Genomic DNA, 21947 nt, shown 5'->3' with positions numbered 1-21947 from the left:
GGTGCCCAGCACGCACACTGTAACCCTCATCTCCGTGAGCACCTTGTGCATGGGTGATGCTATTTTGCAGGTTTAGTTTTGATTTTTGTGATCACAAATGAAGTTAGCAGACATGGTGTTTGCTGATCATGTGGACACATTTGGGTGGGGTTTTTTTGTTTTGTTTTTTCTTTTGAGTGTCTGTTCAACTTGCCCACTAGATGGCAGAGTTCTTCCTAGACACAGATCTACAAGAGGAAGTCTTCTGTGGAGAATATCGATGTGCTTTTAGTGAGTTCAAAAAGGAGAGGTCTGTCTGTTCCCTCAGAAATGACTATTTCTGAAAACCAACTATAACGAAGACGGTAAGTACATGACCATGGTACATGATACAGAACAGAGCATACAGTCTGAAAACCAGAAACAACCCACGCCATCAACACCTCAGTGTCTCCAACACGTCTTGGGGACAGCAGGGAACTGAGTGAGATAATGGGTGTGAGGTGCTGCCTGACGGAGACACACTTCGATTGCATTTCCCAATTACACAAGTAAAGGCAGAAAATCAAAGTCGAGCAGTTAAAAACATTAGACGTATTTCTAATATGCAGACGCCTGTGCACCAAAATAAATTCTCCACCTCACATGCAACTGGGAGCAAAGCTCCTACTTCTTTATCATTCAGTGCCATCATCTTTAAATTACTGTCACATGTGCCCGAGATAAAGCTCTAAACACAGAGCTTCATCGGGGCTCAGCTTTAGTGGCTTCTGTCTGAGCCTGCCTGTCCGTAAAGTCTCTGCCACCTTCTGAGAGTAAACTCCAGGCTGAGGACTAAACTCTTGGCCATGGACTTCTGGAAGACACTGAGGACGTCACAGCCCTGGTCCACCGTCAGCCTTCTTTCTCCTCAATGATGACTTCCTAGCAATCCACACACAGTGCTAAGAGAATAAGTCTGTGAATGCTTGCCCTGCAGTCCTAAGACTTCAGTAGCTACAGGTCTGGTGAGCTCCCGGGTGGAAAGAAGTCCTTTCCTCTGAGGATTCTCAGTGACAGACAATGCTTTTCATGCTTGTTTAGCTAAGCTTACCTAACACGATGGTGGCCATATCCAGGTTCAAGTCATTTCTCATGAAGTAAGTAACTGTCTGACATATGCTCATAAACATTTTAAGATGCACAAAAGAGACAGAATTAAGGAAGGCTAAATTAACAACACAAGGAAGTTTCTCTTCATACTAAAGTGTCTATAAATCACTGTGATTAAAAAATACATTTAAATGATTTCTTAGACTTTATTCAGAAATTCCTACTGTTCAAAACACCTGACCTTCTACCCCAGGGCCCAGTGCTTCTGAAACAACAATTGTTGGGACACTGTCTGAGAAACTGAGAGGCAGGGGACAAGGGTTCCGAACTGTCAAATCAGAGTGCTAGGGTCATGAGGTCAGGACTCCTCCCCTTTCACAGAACCATCTCCGTTGTCATTCTTGCTCTTCTCCTTGGGGACTGGCCTGCTACCAACCACTGAGGGCTTGCTGCCCACTGTCCCCATGCAGGGACAGGCCAGGTGAACAGTATTATAGCAGCCCTCTAGCCATAGCACTGGAAAGAGATAATCAGGATAATATGCTCTCACACTTACTATGGTTGTGAACCATTTAGACCGTGAACTATAACTGTGTCTGTAGAAACGCTTAACAAAGGAGTCCCATCCTACATACAGACATGTTACACACATGTATTAACAACTTGGAGCCTATTCTACATGCAGACATGCTACACACATGATCCTCAGGACAGCGCTGCATACAGAAGGGCTTGATCTCCACAGGAAATCGACACAGCAGGATTGGTTCATTAATGGCGTCTGTCATCAGTCTCTCTCTGAACTCATAGGACGTCCTGTCTTCTTTCTTTACATCATGCTCCCTTAGCCACTCAATGGTATCCAAATAGTTCATCCGCCAGAAAGGCCGTTTGGGGGCTTTAAATTTCGGGTTAAGGTCATACACTGTGCTTGCCACTGGTGACTTCAAGACTCTGGCCACCACGTCACACACCAGGTCCCCTAGATGGTTCAGGAGGTCCACGTGAGTGAACTCAGCCTTCGTGTCCTGGACTGTTGAGCCCTGTAAGACGGGGCTCTACAAAAGACGTCTCCCAGGGCTGGAAGGCAGGTCTCAGGCACAGCTGTGAGGACGGGGTCAAAAATGCTTCTTCCCCAAAATAGTCAAGCTTGAAGAGTGTGGCCCCACCTTCCACCTGGTGACCATGGACCGTGCTTTCAGGATTTTGCACATGTTCTCTCCCCGGATCATCATGTGCTGGTTGTTGAGCTGGATGTCCACATCAGACTCCTCATTGATTCCAACAGTGTCTTAACTGAATCATATTGATTTAAAAACTGGGTTCTCCTACTAAATATATAAACTGACCTACAGACTTTAGTGCTCAAAACCAAACCTCAAAGTGAGACCAAACACTTCATAAAGTGCAAGGAACCCTGTCATCCCTGGGAATACGAGAAACCCCTCTTTGGCAAGAATCCTCTTACATTCCAAAGTACAATGAGGGATGGTCGGGAAGTCTCTGAGTGAGAGGCAAAGGAGACGTATGTAAACGCGGACCCTTGACCCACTGTCTACTGTCATACAGCCTGCAGCTACTTCTTTAGTTCTGTAATCCTCCCAACCTGCAGTTAAGGTGGAGAGCACAGGAGGGCCATCCCACCGCCTCACGCACGCAGGCCTCTCCCCACATCTCAGGTTGGTAGTGTCCTTGCAGCTGGTTCTGGGCTCAGACAACTGTCCACCACTCCACCACTCCCCCATCTCCATGTGTTCACTTTCTTACCTATCTAGCAACGGTAATCGCTCCTTAGACACAACTTGTGCCATGCCCCAAGCACATGGCTAGGTGTGGGATAGCCACACAAACACAAGGCACAGAGCTGTGGCAAGGAATCATCCAGGCCAGCCCAGCTTTAGGGGGTAGAGAAGAAGTCTAAGAAATGGCAGAGAACAAATGGCAGCTGTCAGGTGGTCAAAGGGAGGGTCTGCGAGTGGGTTCTGTCAAGCTTTTGGGAAGTTCCTAATCTGCCGTGGGTACCGTGCACTAAGAAATGGAAGTTCTCAACTAAGAATGCTACATACAGGGAAAAGACTCGAGTCTTAATGAGAAGGCACCCCAGACTCTGTTGACTGCAGCAGCACAAGGGAAGCCAATCAGCAGGTACTTCCTGTCAGAAACCTTTTCACAGACTCTGTGGTAAGGTAAAGAACACACTGGGTCCCAGTAAGAGGGTTCATGCAGCTGAAATATCACACTCCTGTGTAGCATATGAAAAGCCCTAACTCCATATCCAATGACTGTGATGTAACTCAGCAATGCCAAAGCAAGTCTGGAGAAGGGTTTCCAGGCAGTCACCTCTCACCCACACAGGACTGCGGTCTGCAGTGGCTCCACAGCACATTGTTCTGGAAGGCTACCACAGCTCTCAGTAGTTTGTTACCACAAGGAACTTCAGCACCTTCTGTAGAACAAAAGTTTAGCACTTCTGAGAAAAGGAGCAAGGTTTTCAAACTACCTCAAGGTCAAGCTGTGGAAGTTGTGGTGGCTCACAGCTGGAGTTCAGCTCTCAGGACGCAGAGGCAGGAAGACCAGGGTAAGTTCAAGGCCAGCCTGGTCTACATAGTTCCAAGGCTGTTCTCAAAACAGGAAGACAAGAAGGCAGGAGCCATCTTAAATTACTCACACTACAGACACAGAAGCAGCCAAGTGTAGGCACCTTTTAAAAGCTGGCAAATCATGTGTAGCTGATGTAGAAATATGCAGAACTGGGCAAGGGCTGGCTTACTTTAAAGAGAAAGTTAAACTCACAGTAGCTAGACAGCGGTGCTCTGGGCTGCCCAATCCTCCATTCTGCGGGTTTCACTTCCCTGCTGAGCTGAGATCATGGCTGCATGTAAATTCTCCAACACTTGCCCAGTCCTCCCTAAAGTTTGCAGGGAGGTTCATGCAAAAAAAGTTCTGTAGACTTCCTTGAGACAGAACATGGACAACGTGCAGGAAGCACCTACAGGATCCAGGAACAGATCTGCAGGGCACAGCAGGGGCCACGGAGGAGACGGCTGGGGTGGCCGAGGTGGCAGGTATCTTACAGACAGGACTTTTCTGGAGTGGAGTTCTCAATTCTATCACATGAGTGCGATGTATTTCAACTGGATAGAAACTACACAGGAACAGCACAAAGCTAGACAGTCACAGAGCTTAGAAAGCAGCTAGGCTTTGAACCTGCTCTGCCAATGTCAAATCCCCTGCCTGTAAGTGACACAGACTTCAAACATCAAAACCAGCAGTTACTTCAACAAAGTGTCCCTTTTTATATATGCCTTTCTTCAAGATATGCCATTGTTTCAAGAGCAGTCTAAGCTGAGCAAGACTTCATAAACAAATCACTTGTGAAAGAGAAAACCGCACGCAGGGTAAAGTCCCACGCTCAGAAGCTTATTTCAGAGCGTTTCCTGAAAGGGCAGAGCAGTGCTCAGAGCCCAGCAGACCAGCCCCGCCATCGGTACTACATCTCAGCAACCCTCCAACAGGACCAGCCGCAGAGGCAAAGGAAAACAATTCAAAGACACTATCTGCCTAACACAGGCAGGCCACTGCACACTCTTTCCAGCACCTCGCAGACAGCCCTTTGACGGACAGGAGGTAAGCTGCATCCAATTAATTTCATAGTAAATCATTATGAGAAGTAATGTTGTGTTTACTAAACTCAAAACTTCTGCTCCATCTGATGAAGACCTTAAAACAACTGGTTATTCTTTTTCCAGGATTTGGCACTCACTTTCAAATATTTTATATCAATAGTGAATGTAGAGTTCTAAATGTTTTCATTTTATTTTTGAGATTATAATAAATTACACCATTTCTTCCCTTTCCTCCCTCCAAACCCTCCAACATACACCTCCTTAATCTCTTACAAATTCATGGCCTCCCTCTCTTTTAATTGCTGTACACACACACACACACACACACACACACACACACACACACACACAAACACAACCTAAATATAAGTAGCCAGCTCGTCTGTGTCGTGTTGTTACTCATGAGTGTTTTCAGGACTGACCGTTTAGAACTGGATAGCCAGCTAGGGTGCTCTTCCCTGGGAGGCCTAATTCTCTCACTTTTAGCACAGGAGCTGACAGCAGTTCTAGGTGTGGGGCTGAGGCCTCACTGTCTTTCCCCTGTCCATTTAACACATTATGTTGATGACATAATACATCATAACATAGTTCAATCTCTTTATCATATAGCTTCAATTATACTGTTTCATGAAATTACTTAGTTTCAATTAAAAATGACAACCTACAGATAGATAATCATGGTATTTAAGTTTTCAAAAGTTAACCTGAAAGACAATCAGTTTCAACACTCACCTAGGGTCCGCATGGTAACACAGAGGCACACGCACAGCACAGGAGCAAGTGGGCACATGAGAGCTGGAGGGGTGGACTACAGAGAAGCTGCCAGGGAGGATAGCCTGCAGACAGGCAGTTCCCATGACAACCTCAGGGGGAAAGGTAAAGGAGGAAAGACCAGGGCTGTTAACCCTTCCTATAACTTCACTAAAGAGAGATTCAGGACTGAATTAAACATAAGCACGCTACAAAGTGACCTTCTTAAAGAAAATTTCTCATACACCCTCATATTTCAAAGAGATGCCTCCAGCCTGCACTCTTCATAAGAAGTATTTTCAAAGTCTCTGCTGGCATTACACCCTGGGTAAGGGAATGTCACACTGGGAGCTCCATATTTATAGCACTATTAGAATCGTTTCTTTTTTAAATAAACAGTTTTTGATGGTGGGACTATTAGTTTCTGTCCACAATTAGGGTTTCTCAGACCTACTTCTCTTTGACACAACTTACATTCATCTAGGCAAGGCAATAGTACCAAAGTGGTTAGACTTGAAGAAACTTCTCAAATTGCTTCTTCTCAACTCAATGTCCCATTGGTGCAACTACATTAAACTCCAGGCCCCTGGTAACGGAAGACCCTGCCCCAGACACTCCCAGGTGCCCACCTGTAGCTCTAGGTTTCCGGTAGACCATGACAGACAGCAGTAGTGACTCCAGACCTGCGATCATCTGAAGAGAATATAGAGTACTAATCAGAAGTGTCTGCAACTTCAAAAACGGAGGTGGGGTCAACAGACTTGACTGACAGGCCAGACCGCTACTGAGAATCACCTCACCAAACACCATTTCCTTCACTCGTGGCCCATTCAGCATTTCCTACTATGTGCTAGAAAGGCAGCAGAGGCAAAGAGGGAAAAACCGAAGTTCCTACCCACTCACACTCAAGAATCAGTCACCAGCTATATAGTTCTTCTGTTTGTGTTCTGATTCATGCTTTGTAAATTATAATTGTAGTTTGTAAATTAAAAGTATTTGATCACTACTTATTTGAGTTAGAAAATATTTAGACAGAATAAAGATAATAAAAATTGCAAGCCACTTTATAGGATTTAAAATACAGACTGGCCCTTTCCCATCTCTCCAGAGAATTCCTACTGTCTTCTACTTTGACTATTTGGGGAAGAGAGAGATGAGCAGGGTCAATGAAACTGGATGAGTGTCCCAGAGCATCTTGAGGCCTGAGGCCGCCTGAACTGACATTATAAAGGCCAGGACTGGGTGTAGTAGTACACACCTTTAACCCCAACTCTCAGGCAGGCAGATCTCTGTGAGTGGAGGCTAGCTTGGTCTAAATACTGAATTCCAGGACAGTCAAGGCTATGCAGAGAAACCCTGTCTCAAAACAAAACAAAACCAAGGTAACAGAAGGGGGAACAGACAGACTGACAGACAGGAATTCATAGTTCAGTGAGGTAGACAGTATAGAGAGGACCTGTGTTCAATGCCCAGTGCTCCAAAAATAAAAACAAATGGTTAAAGAGAGATCAGTGAGTAGTAGCAGTAACTTGTAGGGTGTGTGTTCCCGCACAGTCCTAAAGCATGCACGTGGAGTCTTCAGTATAAAGGCCCTCGCAAGAAGCCCTGCGCTCAGGGGCCTCTACTTCCAGCCAAAGTTCTCATCCCTGTTTCCTCACAATCCTCACAGTTTCTACGTACCATGGGGACCAGCCTGCTGTAAGATGGCCATCCCGAGCAATCGCGACCAGCTTGCTCTTTCCAATGGTTCACACCCAGAGGAATACAAAATCGCAGCCCTGGTCTTCTACAGCTGCATCTTCCTGATTGGGCTGCTTGTTAATGTCACTGCCCTATGGGTTTTCAGCTGTACGACCAAGAAAAGAACCACCGTAACCATCTACATGATGAACGTCGCACTGCTGGACTTAGTATTTATACTGAGTCTACCCTTTCGGATGTTTTACTATGCAAAAGGCGAGTGGCCATTTGGAGACTACTTCTGCCACATTCTTGGGGCCCTGGTGGTGTTTTACCCAAGCCTTGCTCTGTGGCTTCTTGCTCTCATTAGTGCTGACAGATACATGGCCATAGTACAGCCGAAATACGCCAAGGAACTCAAGAACACTGGCAAGGCGGTGCTCGCGTGTGTGGGGGTCTGGATAATGACCCTGACCACCACTGTCCCTCTGCTACTGCTCGATGAAGACCCAGATAAGGCCTCCTCCCCGGCCACCTGCCTGAAGATCTCCGACATCATCCACTTAAAAGCTGTCAATGTGCTTAACTTCACGCGACTCATATTTTTCTTCCTGATCCCTCTGTTCATCATGATCGGGTGCTACGTGGTCATCATTCACAGCCTCCTCCGCGGGCAGACGTCTAAGCTGAAGCCCAAGGTCAAGGAGAAGTCCATACGGATCATCGTCACGCTCCTGCTGCAGGTGCTTGCCTGCTTCGTGCCCTTCCACATCTGTTTTGCTCTCCTGATGCTACAGGGGGAGGAGAACAGCTACAGCCCCTGGGGAGCCTTCACCACCTTCCTCATGAACCTCAGCACGTGTCTCGACGTCGTTCTCTACTACATTGTTTCCAAACAGTTCCAGGCTCGAGTCATCAGTGTCATGCTGTACCGCAATTACCTTCGCAGTGTGCGCAGAAAAAGTGTCCGGTCAGGCAGTCTACGGTCACTTAGCAACATGAACAGTGAAATGCTTTGAGTCAGAGCAAGCTGACTGTCTTCAATCTCTTTAAAATTCTTTTTCTATCTACTCTCAGGTGAACCAGCATTCAATATTATCCAGTCCCTGCTCTAATAAAGAGAAATAATAATAAACTTTGAAACCTCTGTGGCATTTAATTCCAGCAACACGATTAGATACTGAGTATTCTGATACGCTCATTTATTTCTATCTCACAATTTGTATAAAACATGTGCATAAGCCATGTGTAGTGTCCATGCCTGTGAACCAAACATTCAGAAGACATAGGAAGCCCAGCCCAGGCTACACAGTGAGACTCTGTCTCAAAAAAAAAAAAGTAATAAAAATAACATGTCATGAAATGCTTGTGGGGGTGGGGGGGGGGCACCCAAATTAGGCTTCATAATCAAGCCTTATCTGAGAAGGTGGTTAATTGGCTTAACATTTTTAGATTCTGTGTACAACATACTCTTGAGAGGGAAAAAAGAAGCTATCGTTCACAATAATCTGATGGCTCTCCCTTACATCAGTTCACCCTTAGGGTGTGTTTCATGTTCTAAACATCAGCTTCCATGATTTCTACAGGAGCAACTCTGCCCAGTGCCACAAAGCAGGACTGAAGGAAGCAGGAGCTCCACCGGCAGCCCCAGCCCCTTCTGTACAAACAGACGCACTCAACAGACACTTGCTACCTCCCAAGCCCACTTAAGGCAACTAAGGACACAGCTCTGCCCAATAAACTGACTCACTCCTACGGCATGAAATGCTTACCAAGAGGCTAAATAATTTGTTAAATACCAACAGCCTACTCTTCTTATATAGTCAAACACAGACACACACACACACACACACACACACACACACACACACACACCACACACACACACACACACACACACACACACACACACACACACACACACCACGCCACACACCACACACTACAAAAGACTGAATCTTTTCCAGGCCAAATGTTACAGTATTAGTAGCATTAGACAGGTTCTGATCCTAGCCTATTTATTTGGTCTTCCATAAAGAAACATCTTGTCTAAAAGAAAAGGAACTGAATTACAACATACAAAACTTCTACTGTTCTAAACACGGACACAGATGTTTAGACTTACAACTTCCTCTACAAAATCACCTTTATTACTCTTTTCCCTTGTTCTGGAATTCAGTATGTAGCCAGGCTGGCCTTGAACTCAGTGGACTGTGCTTCCCTTCTGATCTGATACTAATTTTTCAATAATCATAGATGTTTACTAAGTGTAAATAAGTCATAATTATAAGGTACAGGAGCAAAGATGGTACTTTGATGTAGTTTTTCAACAAAGAGGAAATAATGGAAGAGTAAAATTCTTTAATAAGCGTTAGGGAAGGAGAGCCCTGTGTTCAGTGTGGAGTTCAGGGCACAAATACAGTCACTGGGTGGGAGCACACTAGCCTTGCAGGAGAAAGGAGGCCCTGCATCTGCTCAGCCTAGAGGAAAGGAGAGGGTGCTTAGTCACGGCCTGTTCTCAACCTTTCGAACAAATCTTCTCTTGGGCAGGTTTTCTGTGAGGTTTTTCCAAAAGGTTTCCTTGAAGAATGTGCCCCCGAGAGTATAATGCCTAACAAGACAGACACAGCAGTCAGTCAGGTTAGACGTGTCCTGCGGTCCTCACAGGGAGCTGCACAGAATGCGGCCAAATCATGGAAGCATAGTGTACTTGGCACTGTAAGCAGATGCTCTTTACAATGTAGTATTTGCATGTGTAGCATATGTAGGCATGTGTGTGCCACGGCGTGTGTGGGGGCATCAGAGAGCAACCTGTATGGCTCAGTTACTTCCCTCCAGTCTACCACGTGAACTCCAGGGGTCACACTCAGACATCAGGCTTGGTAACAAGTACCTTTATCCACTGACCACTCTCATAGCACCAAGCACACTGTAATATATGAAAAAAAAAATTCAAATTCAATTATTCTGGAGAAGTTTAACTCTGGAAAATAAATACCTACACATAAAACATAAACACCAAATAAATCATAGGGATATTAGAGCAAACGTGTCAGGCACGGGTCACTAGACATAGCTAACATGTTTAACTTTAATAATGTGGCTACATTGAAAACAATGGAGGTTCTTTCTGAGTTGAAGTAAGTTGTGAGCGTCCATCGGGTGTCAGGTGCAGTTTCCACACAGAGCACTACAAGAATCGCAACCCAGTCTATGCAGACGTCAGCAACCTTGCTTAGAGTCCGACTCGGCTCATGTTGGCAGTTAGCCTCTCAGTGGTCTCTGAATATTCCAAGTAAGATCCTTCACAAACACCTGTTACCACAGATGGTCAATTATGAGGATTCTATGACATGAAAATAAATGCATGCAATATATATTGATTGAATTGGTCAAACATTTGCTGTCACCTTGTACACAAAAGCCTGAGCAGTTCTACCCAGTGGCAAGAGGCAGCAGAGAGCAAGCTGGTTGGGAGAGGCTAGAAAGGGTGGGCAGCATCAGAATACAGGAGCTCAAGAGAAGAAGGGAACCAAACGGGGTGGTTACTATGAGCTGCTAGTAAAGGTGCCTACTTAACCTCTTCACAGTCTGGGCAGCAGAGTGCCTCCCCTCCATGATTGGAGGGTCAGCTACAACCCAAGCTCACACACAGCACGGAGCACGGGCACTTGCATGAGGTCATAAGACAGTCAGTGGTACAACTGGAACCCAGCCCTGTGCAGACCACCAGCCCACTGCTGTGCCTCCCGCCACTCCAGCCCTGTGTAGGCAATGACCACACTGCCGAGCCTCCTGCCACTCCAGGTGGCCCCTGAGGACTCTGGCCCTTATTTTGAAGGAAGTGGAAATGTCAAGGTTTAGGTTTTTGGTTTTTGGTTTTTTTAATTCTATCACAGCTGTGACAGTTGTTTCCATACTTTAACACTGATTTTTACAGTGTGAGTGCAAAAGTGTATTGTGAAAATGTGAGTATGTGTATGAAATGTGTGTATATATGTATGTGTGAAAGTGTATGTGAGTGTGTGTGTTAGAGTATGTGTGTATATATGTATGTGTGAAAGTGTATGTGAGTGTGTGTGTTAGAGTATGTGTGATATGTGTGAGTATGAGTTTATGTGTGTGAGTGTGAAAATGTGTTTGAGTCTGTGTATGAGTGTGTGTTGAGGAGAGAGTGTGTATCCGTATGTATACATGAATAGGCCATAGCACACATATGGAGGTCATAGGACAACTCACTTTTCTCCTCCCTTTATGTGCATTCTTGGGATCAAACTTAGGTCATCTGGCTTGTTGTGTTACTACTCTCCAGTCCTATTATTCTTATACCCACAAATTACACACATGCCTTCAACACTCAGCAGCCTTTGTGGAGAACCAGTAAGAACTGCCCTGAAGAGAAATATGCTGAGAGAAATGAGTGCCTCAGCAATGCTGTGAACAGAGTTCTTCTCCAGGAGTACACACAGCTCACAGGAGCAGCCCACACTCCCCAGTCTACCACACTAACCACACATGAGACTTAACAAGGGTGTGCAGCAGTGGTGACACAGGACCCTGTGTCTCCATTCAGATGAGACTCAGAACCAGTCTCTCTAATTCACTGCTATTGTGTCTCTCAAACACAGGCTCATAGACTTGATTGTGACATTCACTGAGGCCTTTTCCACCCACTGTCAACACTGGTCTTGGCTCCCAGTTACTGCACATGCTAACACAGTCTTGCTTTGAAGATCAACAGCATATGGAAGTACAGCTGAGCTGGTCTGTCACTGTGGGAAGCACAAGACCATTACCTGTGCACCAACCATTACCTGTGCACCAACCATTACCTGTGCACCAACCATTACCTGTGCACCAACCATTACCTGTGCACCAACCATTACCTGTGCACCAACCATTACCTGTGCACCAACCATTACCTGTGCACCAACCATTACCTGTGCACCAACCATTACCTGTGCACCAACCATTACCTGTGCACCAACCATTACCTGTGCACCAACCATTACCTGTGCACCAACCATTACCTGTACACCAACCATTACCTGTGCACCAACCATTACCTGTGCACCAACCATTACCTGTGCACCAACCATTACCTGTGCACCAACCATTACCTGTGCACCAACCATTACCTGTGCACCAACCATTACCTGTGCACCAACCATTACCTGTGCACCAACCATTACCTGTGCACCAACCATTACCTGTGCACCAACCATTACCTGTACACTAACCATTACCTGTGCACCAACCATTACCTGTGCACCAACCATTACCTGTGCACCAACCATTACCTGTGCACCAACCATTACCTGTACACTAACCATTACCTGTGCACCAACCATTACCTGTGCACCAACCATTACCTGTACACTAACCATTACCTGTGCACCAACCATTACCTGTACACTAACCATTACCTGTACACTAACCATTACCTGTGCACCAACCATTACCTGTACACTAACCATTAACTGTGCACCAACCGTTACCTGTACACCAACCATTACCTGTGCACCAACCATTACCTGTGCACCAATCATTACCTGTGCACCAATCATTACCTGTACACTAACCATTATGCACCAACCATTACCTGTGCACCAACCATTACCTGTGCACCAACTTTGCTCTCTACCTCCGTGGAATTATGAAATAATAATCTAAAAAGTCTTCAGAAACTTAAGTTCAGTGCATTTATTTTATTATCAGTCTATTTAACTTTGGATTTTTACATTTAATTAGTTCATAAAATAACAACAGCAAATATCACTATAAAAATACACAAAGCTAATTCAATCTCAAGGAATTTGTTTATTATCCTAGTACTTAGAAAGCCTGAAGCAGAAAAATCTTGAATTAGAGACCATCCTGGGCTACATATGAGACACTGTCTCAAACAAACAAAAACTGTAAAATAATTTTGGAGCTGAAAGAAGGAGGAGATGACTGCGAAACTGATCAGTAGAAGGACATAAGAACATGTAGGCACACACTGCATTCTCTCTACACACATACCCACTATGCCTGAAAGTATAAAGTCTCAGATTCACTGTGGCTCAGGCTGGCCTGAAACTCACTATGTAGCCCAGGCTGGCCTTGAATCTGCCTCCTGAGTACCTGAACTAAAGGTGTGGCAGCTTAAAAACTTTTGGAGAGAGTGTGAGAATGACACCATTTTAAATAGATTTAAGAATCCTAAATAGATGACTCCAAACTATGAGCTACTTACAATCCAGAAGGTAAATTACTGGCCACAGTGACACCAAGCAAATACTGCACGGCTTCCACGAGGATAAAGTCAAACAAGGCTGACAAGACCCAGGAACCCAGCAAGAAGGACTAAAAATAAAATGAAAAACACAATGAGTTACCTAAAATAAGTAATAGTTATTTAGTTAGCATGAGCAAGGGCATGGGAGTATTAGTACAGTCCATGCATACAGGTGTTCACCGACATACAAATATACACATCACATACATGTGAATACATGCACAAGCTTATTCTTATATTACCTGATTTTCATTACTTTTCAAAATTGGGAAATAAGCCACAATTGTTCATATGTATTAGCCTCTCTGACTTCTAGATATGTTGAAAAAGACATTTAATTAAAACATAGTGCTAATAAGTAGCACATATACCATGAAGCCAAATAAGTGACCAGAATTTCATTAGCTAAACTCTTAATTAAAATCATTATTACTGACATATCCTTAATGTCTTGTATTATCATCACTATCACTTCATTACTTTATCATGCTATTGGCTTAAAGTTGATTTTTTTTCTTGTGTTAATGTCCTAGTCACAAATCAGATCTAGAATCACGTAATTAAAGTGATAGTCATGAATGACATGCGAATGAATGAGGCATTTTAAAGGTAAAGGCCCAACAGTGCTGTGCACCTGTAATCCCAGAGGCCTGCCTGGACAAGGAGGCAAGACTTTAACTTCAGAGTTTAAAGAGATATATAAAAGGGCTGCAGATGTTTCTAAGTGGTAAAGTGCCCTTGCCTAACACGCATGCAAATGAGGAGTGCAGAGATGGTCATTTCACTGTGGAACCTCAGTAGAAAATGTTACAGCATGGAATGACTTACTGCGAACTTCCTGCTTCCGAATCTTCTTTCAAATATTCTGAAGTTATAAATGAGAAGACCACTACAGAAAGCGTCTTTCAGGTCAAGGCAAATTATTCTTCCACATATCAGCCTCCAAATCTGCACAGAGGTTAAATGCAGAGCATGGTGTGAGGAGAGCCTTGGACTGCGTAGTTCAAAGTCACGACACACATGCAATGGGAAAGCCAGCCAGTACCATGTCTCTTCACACACTGACACACACACATACACACACACACACACCCCTGACAGAGAAGTCTCTTCACACACACACACACACACACACACACACACACACACACACACACAGAGACAGCAGTGAGAAATCTCTTCACTTATCATAATAAGACACATCTTGCTAAGGCAACAGAAAAGTCCTCATAAAATCCTCAGCAGTCAGGGAACCTGTTGCCAAGCCTGACGCTATGAGTTCAAGCCCTAGGTCCCACAGATGACTGACTCCACAGAACTGTCCTCTGACCTCCACATGAGGCACATGCTCACCACCACACCCACACAGAATTAAGTAAATAGATGTTTTTTTAAAAGGTGGGGAGGGTGTTTAATAGGACACACACACAAACACTCTCAAACAACCAGCTAAAATAAAAAACAAATGAAATGTTTTTACACTACTGAATTTAAGAGCAAAATGTAAATGACAACTTGGGTAAAAGTTTAAAACTACACTTTCTGAGCTTAATCAGCAAAGAACCACTCACATGGCAACTCTGGGGACTGGTTGATGAACATTTCGGCTTTGGAAACTCACCCTCTGGCTAGGTGAAAATAAAGGCATGCATAAAGAAAACACCACTCCCCAAAGGCCTATTTGAGTCTGTAATGTTCTCCAAATGTGAAGGATCCCAATGACACCTGTAAAACACCCTGACTTCACTTCCTCCTCAGTTACAGCCTTAACCCTGAGCTTCCTTTGAATCACTGTGAAATGCAAGCCACAATTTACCCTTTTAACTATTTAGGTACACATCTCAGTGCTGTTGGGAATGCACAGTGCTGTGCGCTGTCCTATTCCCCTGAACACTGTACCATGAACATTCACCTGCCATCCCTTCCCACAGCCTTGCCGACGTCTGTCTCGCTCTCTGCCTATGATCTGCCTTTGTTAGGCACACACATCATGAGGAAGGTAGCAAAAACATGTTTATGCCCTGGGTGGCAAAAGAAGCTGTGTGGGCACCCAGTACATGTGGTACTAACACCGACCCCAACACAAGACCCACTCATCAACTCTGAAGGCCAAGCTCTGCTGTTTCCACAGCTAAGATCTTCCTCTTGGTTTAATTCCCTTTATAGATTTATTAATTCAGAACATGTCACAGACAATTGAGAGTAAACCATCTCATCAAACACACAGAGACAGGTTTTGGAAAATGTAGGAGTGGATTCTTTCTTTCCACCATGTGGGCCCCAGAAAATGAACTCAGCTTCTCGGATTTGGTGACAAATGCCTTTAGTGGCAGATCCATCTCACTAGACCACAAATTCTCGTGAAATTAGAAATTGAATTTCCATGAGTAAAACCTGAAATAGAAACTACCAGTCAGTAAAAGGAAATGCTGAGTTTCTCCATTATAACTCACTTTACTGAAAATACCATGCACATAACTAGAAAGTGTGCTTGTTGGTACAGTATCAGTAATGTCTCTCACAGACTCTTTAGGGATTTTGAGGGACTAAGGAATTGTAGGAAGAAAAGGCAAGTCTAGAAAAACATCCCCTCAACTCCCAGATGCCAAAGAACAGTGTGCCCACCTGGAAGTCGTTCTTGACAGCGTGGAGATCATACACGAAGAACTTCTGACAGTGAGGCAGCAAGAGTGTCAGCAGAAGGGACAGGGTACTGGGGACCAGCAAAAGACTCTTCGACAGAGGTGCCTTATCTAGGAAGAAAGCCATGTTCAGAATGACTGGGATTTTTAAAACAAAACAAACAACTCAAAGATGAAAAGCAGGATGGCTAATTTGTTTGGAATGAGAAGAAAGCCTCAGCACTGCAGCTCAGGCATTTAGCTCTTCCTGAAACATCTACCAACAGCTCTGACCCCGACAGCAGGCAGGTACGACTCTGGAAAGGCTTCACTGTCAGATGGCTTGGACAGGAGACCAAATGCAGCCAATACCCAGTAAACTCCAGACAGCATGGATCCCCCAGTTAGCACCTGGGGCTGGCAGAGTCATTTGGTTTGAAAAGGTTTTAAAGGCTTTTAAATGCTAACACTGTTGGCTGCAGTGGCCTCCTGAGGTTTTCCACAGCGAACAGGAGGGCTCATGGGACCTCTGCCCTGTCCTGTGTGGCCGTTGGGTATATATGATCACTTGTAACCAAAGCTACAAGCAACCAACACATGACAGGAACTAAGAAGACATGCTGTAGAATCTTCACAAGACAACTGCCTGGGTGTACTTCATGACACTGACATCACAGGGAACGAAAAATACTGGAAACCCAGCCAAACCCACCTGTAGGACAATTCAGGGTTTCATATAAAGTACCCCATTTGTAATTTGTACCAACAGATCTGCACATCTCAAACCACTCGACAATGCTTTGCCAGAAGCAAGGCACTTCAGCACTCAGACGTCTCTAATGTTTGTCATAAGCTATGGTATACTGAATATTAATGTTGCTACTTTCATTTCCCTGTACATTTCTAACTACAGAGAGAGGTTTCAACTAACAGGACCATTTTTAAGGCCCTGCAGTCCCAAGGGTGCCTGCGCCCGTGCAGATCTCTCCTCAACAGCTCGTGCACGCTCCTACTCCCCATGTCTCCTAGGAAGAGCTACAACCTCACTCTGGCTCCACAGACCTCCACACTCTGGGCCCAACTGCTCCCAGGCTCAAGTGCTTCCAACCCTACTCATCTCCTGCTCTTTGAATCCTCACCTGTGACCCCACTGTGCAGCTCACGACTTCCTGCACACAGTGGCTTTCAGTTTTTTGCGAAAGTTTCCAGACTTATTTCTCTTTCCTCCACAGCCTGTGGGAACTAGCCTAGACAGTGTCCCCCCTCTGTGGCACTCAGGGTTCCCTTCACTTCTAACTTCCCAATGATATGAAGGGCACCAGAAGGGAGTCCACATGCCAGAGAGAGGACATGCCCAGCTTACCAACCGCAAGACCATTGGAGACACCAGAGGGACCCTTTCAGATTCTGTGTCATTTTTATAAGAAATCCTTCCAGATGAACTTACCCCTCACAGTTGGTGCTGTGGTTATAGTGCTTGTGCAAGCACACAGAAATAGCCCAGCTATTTCCTCCCCGGTTAGGTCTTGCACACATCTACACCGGAACTACCATACAGTGTTGCACACTCTCTTCACCAAGGTTTGCCAGATCTCAAACCTGACAGAGCACCCTACTGCCTAGGGCCTCAACAGGCCACAAAGACCAAGGCTGTGAGCATAGCCAGCCTTAGTTTATCTTGCGCCACAGAAGACTCAGTTTTCCTTGCCTGTAGAATGGGAAATGAGAACTCAGCTGCAGAGTCAGAGCTCATGAGGCTCCGTGGTAGGGCACCTGCCCAGTCCTTGGCCTCAGCACTGCACACGGGCGCACAGGCTCCTACCACCCTTGTCATGTCAGCCCCACTGGGTGGGATGGGCTTCCTCCTGGTCCAGGTGAGATCGTCTGTTACTGGGACAGGAACAGAGAAAGGATGCAGTTGTGCAGACTCACCCAGAGGACAGCAGCCCCTCTTCCCACTTTCACCTTCCCTGTGACAGACAGCCTGAGCAACTCAACAAGACTAGAGAAAACCACACAGCTGAGCTGTAAACCCCTGGTCCCAAGTCCTATACTGGCACAATTCCTCAAGCATCAGTGTCACCAGTGCTCTCTAGAAACCTGCCCAGCCCAAGGTCACTCGGCCAATGACTGTCAATGAGGTACCTTGGTTATGTCCCTGACTCTAAAATCACTAAGCACTCTCTATCAATCACGAATGTTCCTAGGCCCTGGGATTCAGCAGGGATGTCAGAACAAAGGCCCTACTTGTGGTCCTTAACATTCACAGGAGAAAAAAGGATGACTGACATGTGGAAACAAATGCTTGGAAAAGCCAAGCAGGTAAAGCCCGAGGCTGCTATTCACCATGTATTCCTAAAGAGTTCCCAGCCACTAGGTAATGTCACTAATCCCCACCAACAGACGCTAGTGTGGCAATGTGACTTGCTTGAGCCACGTAAACCTAAGATATGTCACTTCTAGACAGATACTTAGAGCCAATGAACTGTTCATGTTCTTTTCCTCTACCAGAGCTCAGGATGGTGGCCACCCTATCCAACAGATGATCCAGCTAAAGACAGTGGAGGATGGACACACCCACCCCCAGGGGATTCTTGATGGCACTGGGAAGCAAGGCTTGCTCTTATGAATCAGGCCTCTGGGGACACATCTAATAGAAGAGGCAGGTGTCATTCTATATGGGGCAGGCAGGAAAAATCTTTAAGCAGAACCACATTCAACAGGCAAGAGGACCACCCACACTGAAAGCACAAGCAAACTGGTAGACTATAAATAAGGCCAAAGAAGTGGGAAGCAGCGAGCAGAACCTGGAGGCATGAGGAGGCTTCCAACCTTCCCTGAGAGTGGCAGGGTGTCTGGGGTGGGGCTAAGGGTGTAGGGTGGAAAATGATGCATCTGAGTTATATCATCATCTGAGTCGCTAAACTGAGATCGGGAAGTTGAGAACAGGAGTCCTGGCAGGAGGCTGCTCAGATGATCCAGGTAAGAAACACTGTCACAAATTCTAAAGGCAGACTTCAGTTTTAAAAGAAATGTGTTTGTTAGTTCCACCTCAGATCCAGCAGAGCACAGGCTCTCAGTGGCTGCAGCAGTTGGGGATTCCCCAGGGCAGTCAATTGGCCTTTGTTAAATGGGTTCTGATGGAGCAGGTACTCAAGTTCTTACCAAACTGTCCTCTGATGAACAATAAACAAACTGCCACATACACACAGGACTTAACTCAGCCATGAAAGGGGAGGGAGTTCTGACTGTGTTATACTATCGCTCGCTGAGCCCAAGGACTCTGAGCTAAGTGAAACAAGTCCATGATGAGAAGTCAATTATCCCAGGATGCTCTTTACAAGAGACATCTAGAATAGTGAAATTCATAAAGTCAGAAAGTAAAATGCTAGCTCACAAAAGCAGCTGGCACTAGAGACTCACAAATATGTAACAACAATTACACAAAGAAAGCCATGAATCTGGAAGGAGGGATATGGGACACATGGGATAATCTGGAGGGAGAAAAGATTAGGGAAATTTTTGTAATTACAATTTCAAAAAGTAAAATTTAAATAAAATACAGTATGTTAAAGAAAACATAAGCTCCTCTTGCTCCATGCCCCTGCCTCTGCACCAACAACACATACTAGCCCTGTTTATTCTTATGGTCTTGCTCCTGGCACTCACTCTCACTGTATCAGGGCTTTGGGCACAGCTCTCTCCACCCCACACAACGCTCTGCTCTTGCCCAGGGCCCACTCCAAATGCCTCCCTCAGGGCTTCACCCTGCTGTGCTAGTTTCACAGTACTCGGTTAACTCCTTGTCTTCATCATCACACAGACTCTATGATGGCAGAAGGGTTTCTTGTCTGCTCCCTACTTTATCCCCATAGCTCAAACACCAGCTGGCATTCAGTAGCCTTTCAGTACTTTTGATGGTAAATAAAAGAATCACATGTCTAATTCTCAAAACAACCCTTGAGGCAAGCACTACATTGAAGAAAAATGACGTCGGAGAGTAAGTGACTTTGCATGAGGACAAGAGCCTCAGCTTGGGTGCTCGGGGCAGGAAAGCTGTGACAAAAGCTTTTAGCATTGGGATGAGGAGAGCAGCAAAAGTGAAGGACCTGGAAGGCAGGGCGGGGGAGGGGCGGTACACAAGATAGCATCATCAAGTTCCTAAACCGCTTTGGCACACACTCTCAGATCAATGGATCTCTCAACCCTCTTCAGACAAGATTCTATTAGCAGTAGAGGGTCATTAACACAGACCCACAACTAGCCAAGGTTCAGAGAGTAAAAGATTGAGAATATTCAGCCCTAAAGGAAATATGTATACCTTCCGCCTACCGAGGCTCAGGGATCACTGAGGAAGAGGGGTGGAAAGAGTGTGAAAGCCATCACTACGATGGTGGCTTCAGAGCTCAGCAGTGCAGCTGTCTGCATGAACTCAGTGAGCACACAGCCCCACCCCTAACAATGCAGCTGCTGACAGCTGTCAGAAGAGAAGCTTCTCTCAAATGCTGCGGAGAGAAGAGCATTTTCTCTGCGAGTACAGCTCCAAGCACATTGATCACGCTCCAATATATCCAAGAATATTTTGGCAGCCAAAGTATCTTGAAGGTTTCGTTGTTTGTAGAAGGTCACAGAGCTGGGTGGGTACAGAAAAGGTCTGGGAAGAGTTGAGAGGTGATTTTGACCAAAATATATTGCACAAAATTCTCAAAGAACTAGTAACTTTTTTATCCGTTTGGGTCCCACCAATGTGACAGATCAGCGAGGACTTTCTAAGAAGCCTAGCAATATATCTGGAGTTACATTTGTACCAACAGTCTAGACTGGGTGGAAAGAGCCTTACTGGAGGAATGAAGCAGCAAGCACAGTCAGAAACCTACACCAAGCAGCACTCTAGCAACAGATGGGGTGAGCACTGAGGCTGAGCACACAGAAAAGAAGCACAAGAGTATCACAAGAGTATCAAAAGAGTATCATCTCAAAGCAGCCACGTGAACGGCCAGACAACAGAATTAAAATTCAAACCCCGACAATCTGATCCTAACACAACCATACCCTACATTTTATACCACGCAGCTCCACAGTCCTGCTGTCGATTATGCGAGACATATATACTGTCCCAAAAAGCACCAGCAATTCACAGCGGTGCCTTATCTCTAACAAGCATGTGCAATTTTGAATGGAGACAGCAAAAGGAATACAGGTTGTAGACAGTGTAACAGTGAATACTTACTAAATGCTGAAATTATCAAAATAAAGATACGTGACTATGGTATTAATATGAAACCCGCCCCAAAGGCTACTGAAAGCCTGGTCCAAAAGCAGCAACGGCCTGGATGGCCCTGGGCCTAACTGGGTTAACTCAGAGGCACACAGCCTGCTGTAGAGCTGCTCTTGCTCTAGGTGTCGTCCTCCATCTCTTCTCCGCCTCACTCCATTCCCCTCTGCCTTCCCCTCACCCTCTATCCTCTGTGGCAGCCAACACAGCCTTTCTATGCCTCTCTCTCCATCCTTCCCCCCATTATTTCTGGCTGCCAAGGAGCAACCTCCTCCAGCACACACCCTCTCCACCATGGCACCTCACACAGCCCTACAGGCAATGGAACCAGCTAACCATGGATTAGCATTTCTAAGCTGAGACCTGAAGCAAATCTTTCTTCACTGAAATTGCTCTTCCCAGGCACCTGTCACTGTGGTGGAAAGCTCAAACACATCCATACACATATATATATCTCACACACACACACGCACACAAACACACAGATACACACACACATACACACACAGATACACACACACACAGATACATACACACATACACACACACACAGATACATACACACATACACACACAGATACACACACATACACACACACAGATACATACATACACACACAGATACACACACACACAGATACATA

General features: G+C 45.4%; 2 protein-coding genes across 7 annotated transcripts in view; one reads left to right on the top strand and one right to left on the bottom strand.

Moving 5' to 3' along the window:
- Positions 1-21947, bottom strand: part of Ubac2 (UBA domain containing 2) — a 147660-nt gene that overhangs the window by 102112 nt on the left and 23601 nt on the right. For 2 of the 6 annotated variants that reach the window (NM_001034937.2, XM_006252509.5), the window contains exons 2-4: positions 16033-16160; positions 14236-14355; positions 13366-13475 (exon numbers count right to left, since the gene is read on the bottom strand). In NM_001034937.2, coding sequence (NP_001030109.2) covers positions 13366-13475; positions 14236-14355; positions 16033-16160 — 358 coding nt within the window. Of the gene's footprint in view, positions 1-3422; positions 3518-3864; positions 4390-5429; positions 6005-13365; positions 13476-14235; positions 14356-16032; positions 16161-21947 lie in introns of those variants that run through there. The other 4 variants (XM_063274474.1, XM_063274475.1, XM_039093541.2 and 1 more) reach the window with 4 other exon arrangements.
- Gpr18 (G protein-coupled receptor 18) lies at positions 4512-8262 on the top strand. Its single transcript, NM_001079710.1, has 2 exons — positions 4512-4698; positions 7117-8262. The coding sequence occupies exon 2, from the start codon at positions 7151-7153 to the stop codon at positions 8144-8146; it is 996 nt and encodes a 331-aa protein (NP_001073178.1). The 5' UTR covers positions 4512-4698; positions 7117-7150; the 3' UTR covers positions 8147-8262.

This window comes from Rattus norvegicus, chromosome 15, assembly GCF_036323735.1.
Source record: "Rattus norvegicus strain BN/NHsdMcwi chromosome 15, GRCr8, whole genome shotgun sequence".
Taxonomy (NCBI): domain Eukaryota; kingdom Metazoa; phylum Chordata; class Mammalia; order Rodentia; family Muridae; genus Rattus; species Rattus norvegicus.
Note: the sequence above shows the minus strand (reverse complement) of the source record. Positions and strands in the feature narration are given on the sequence as shown.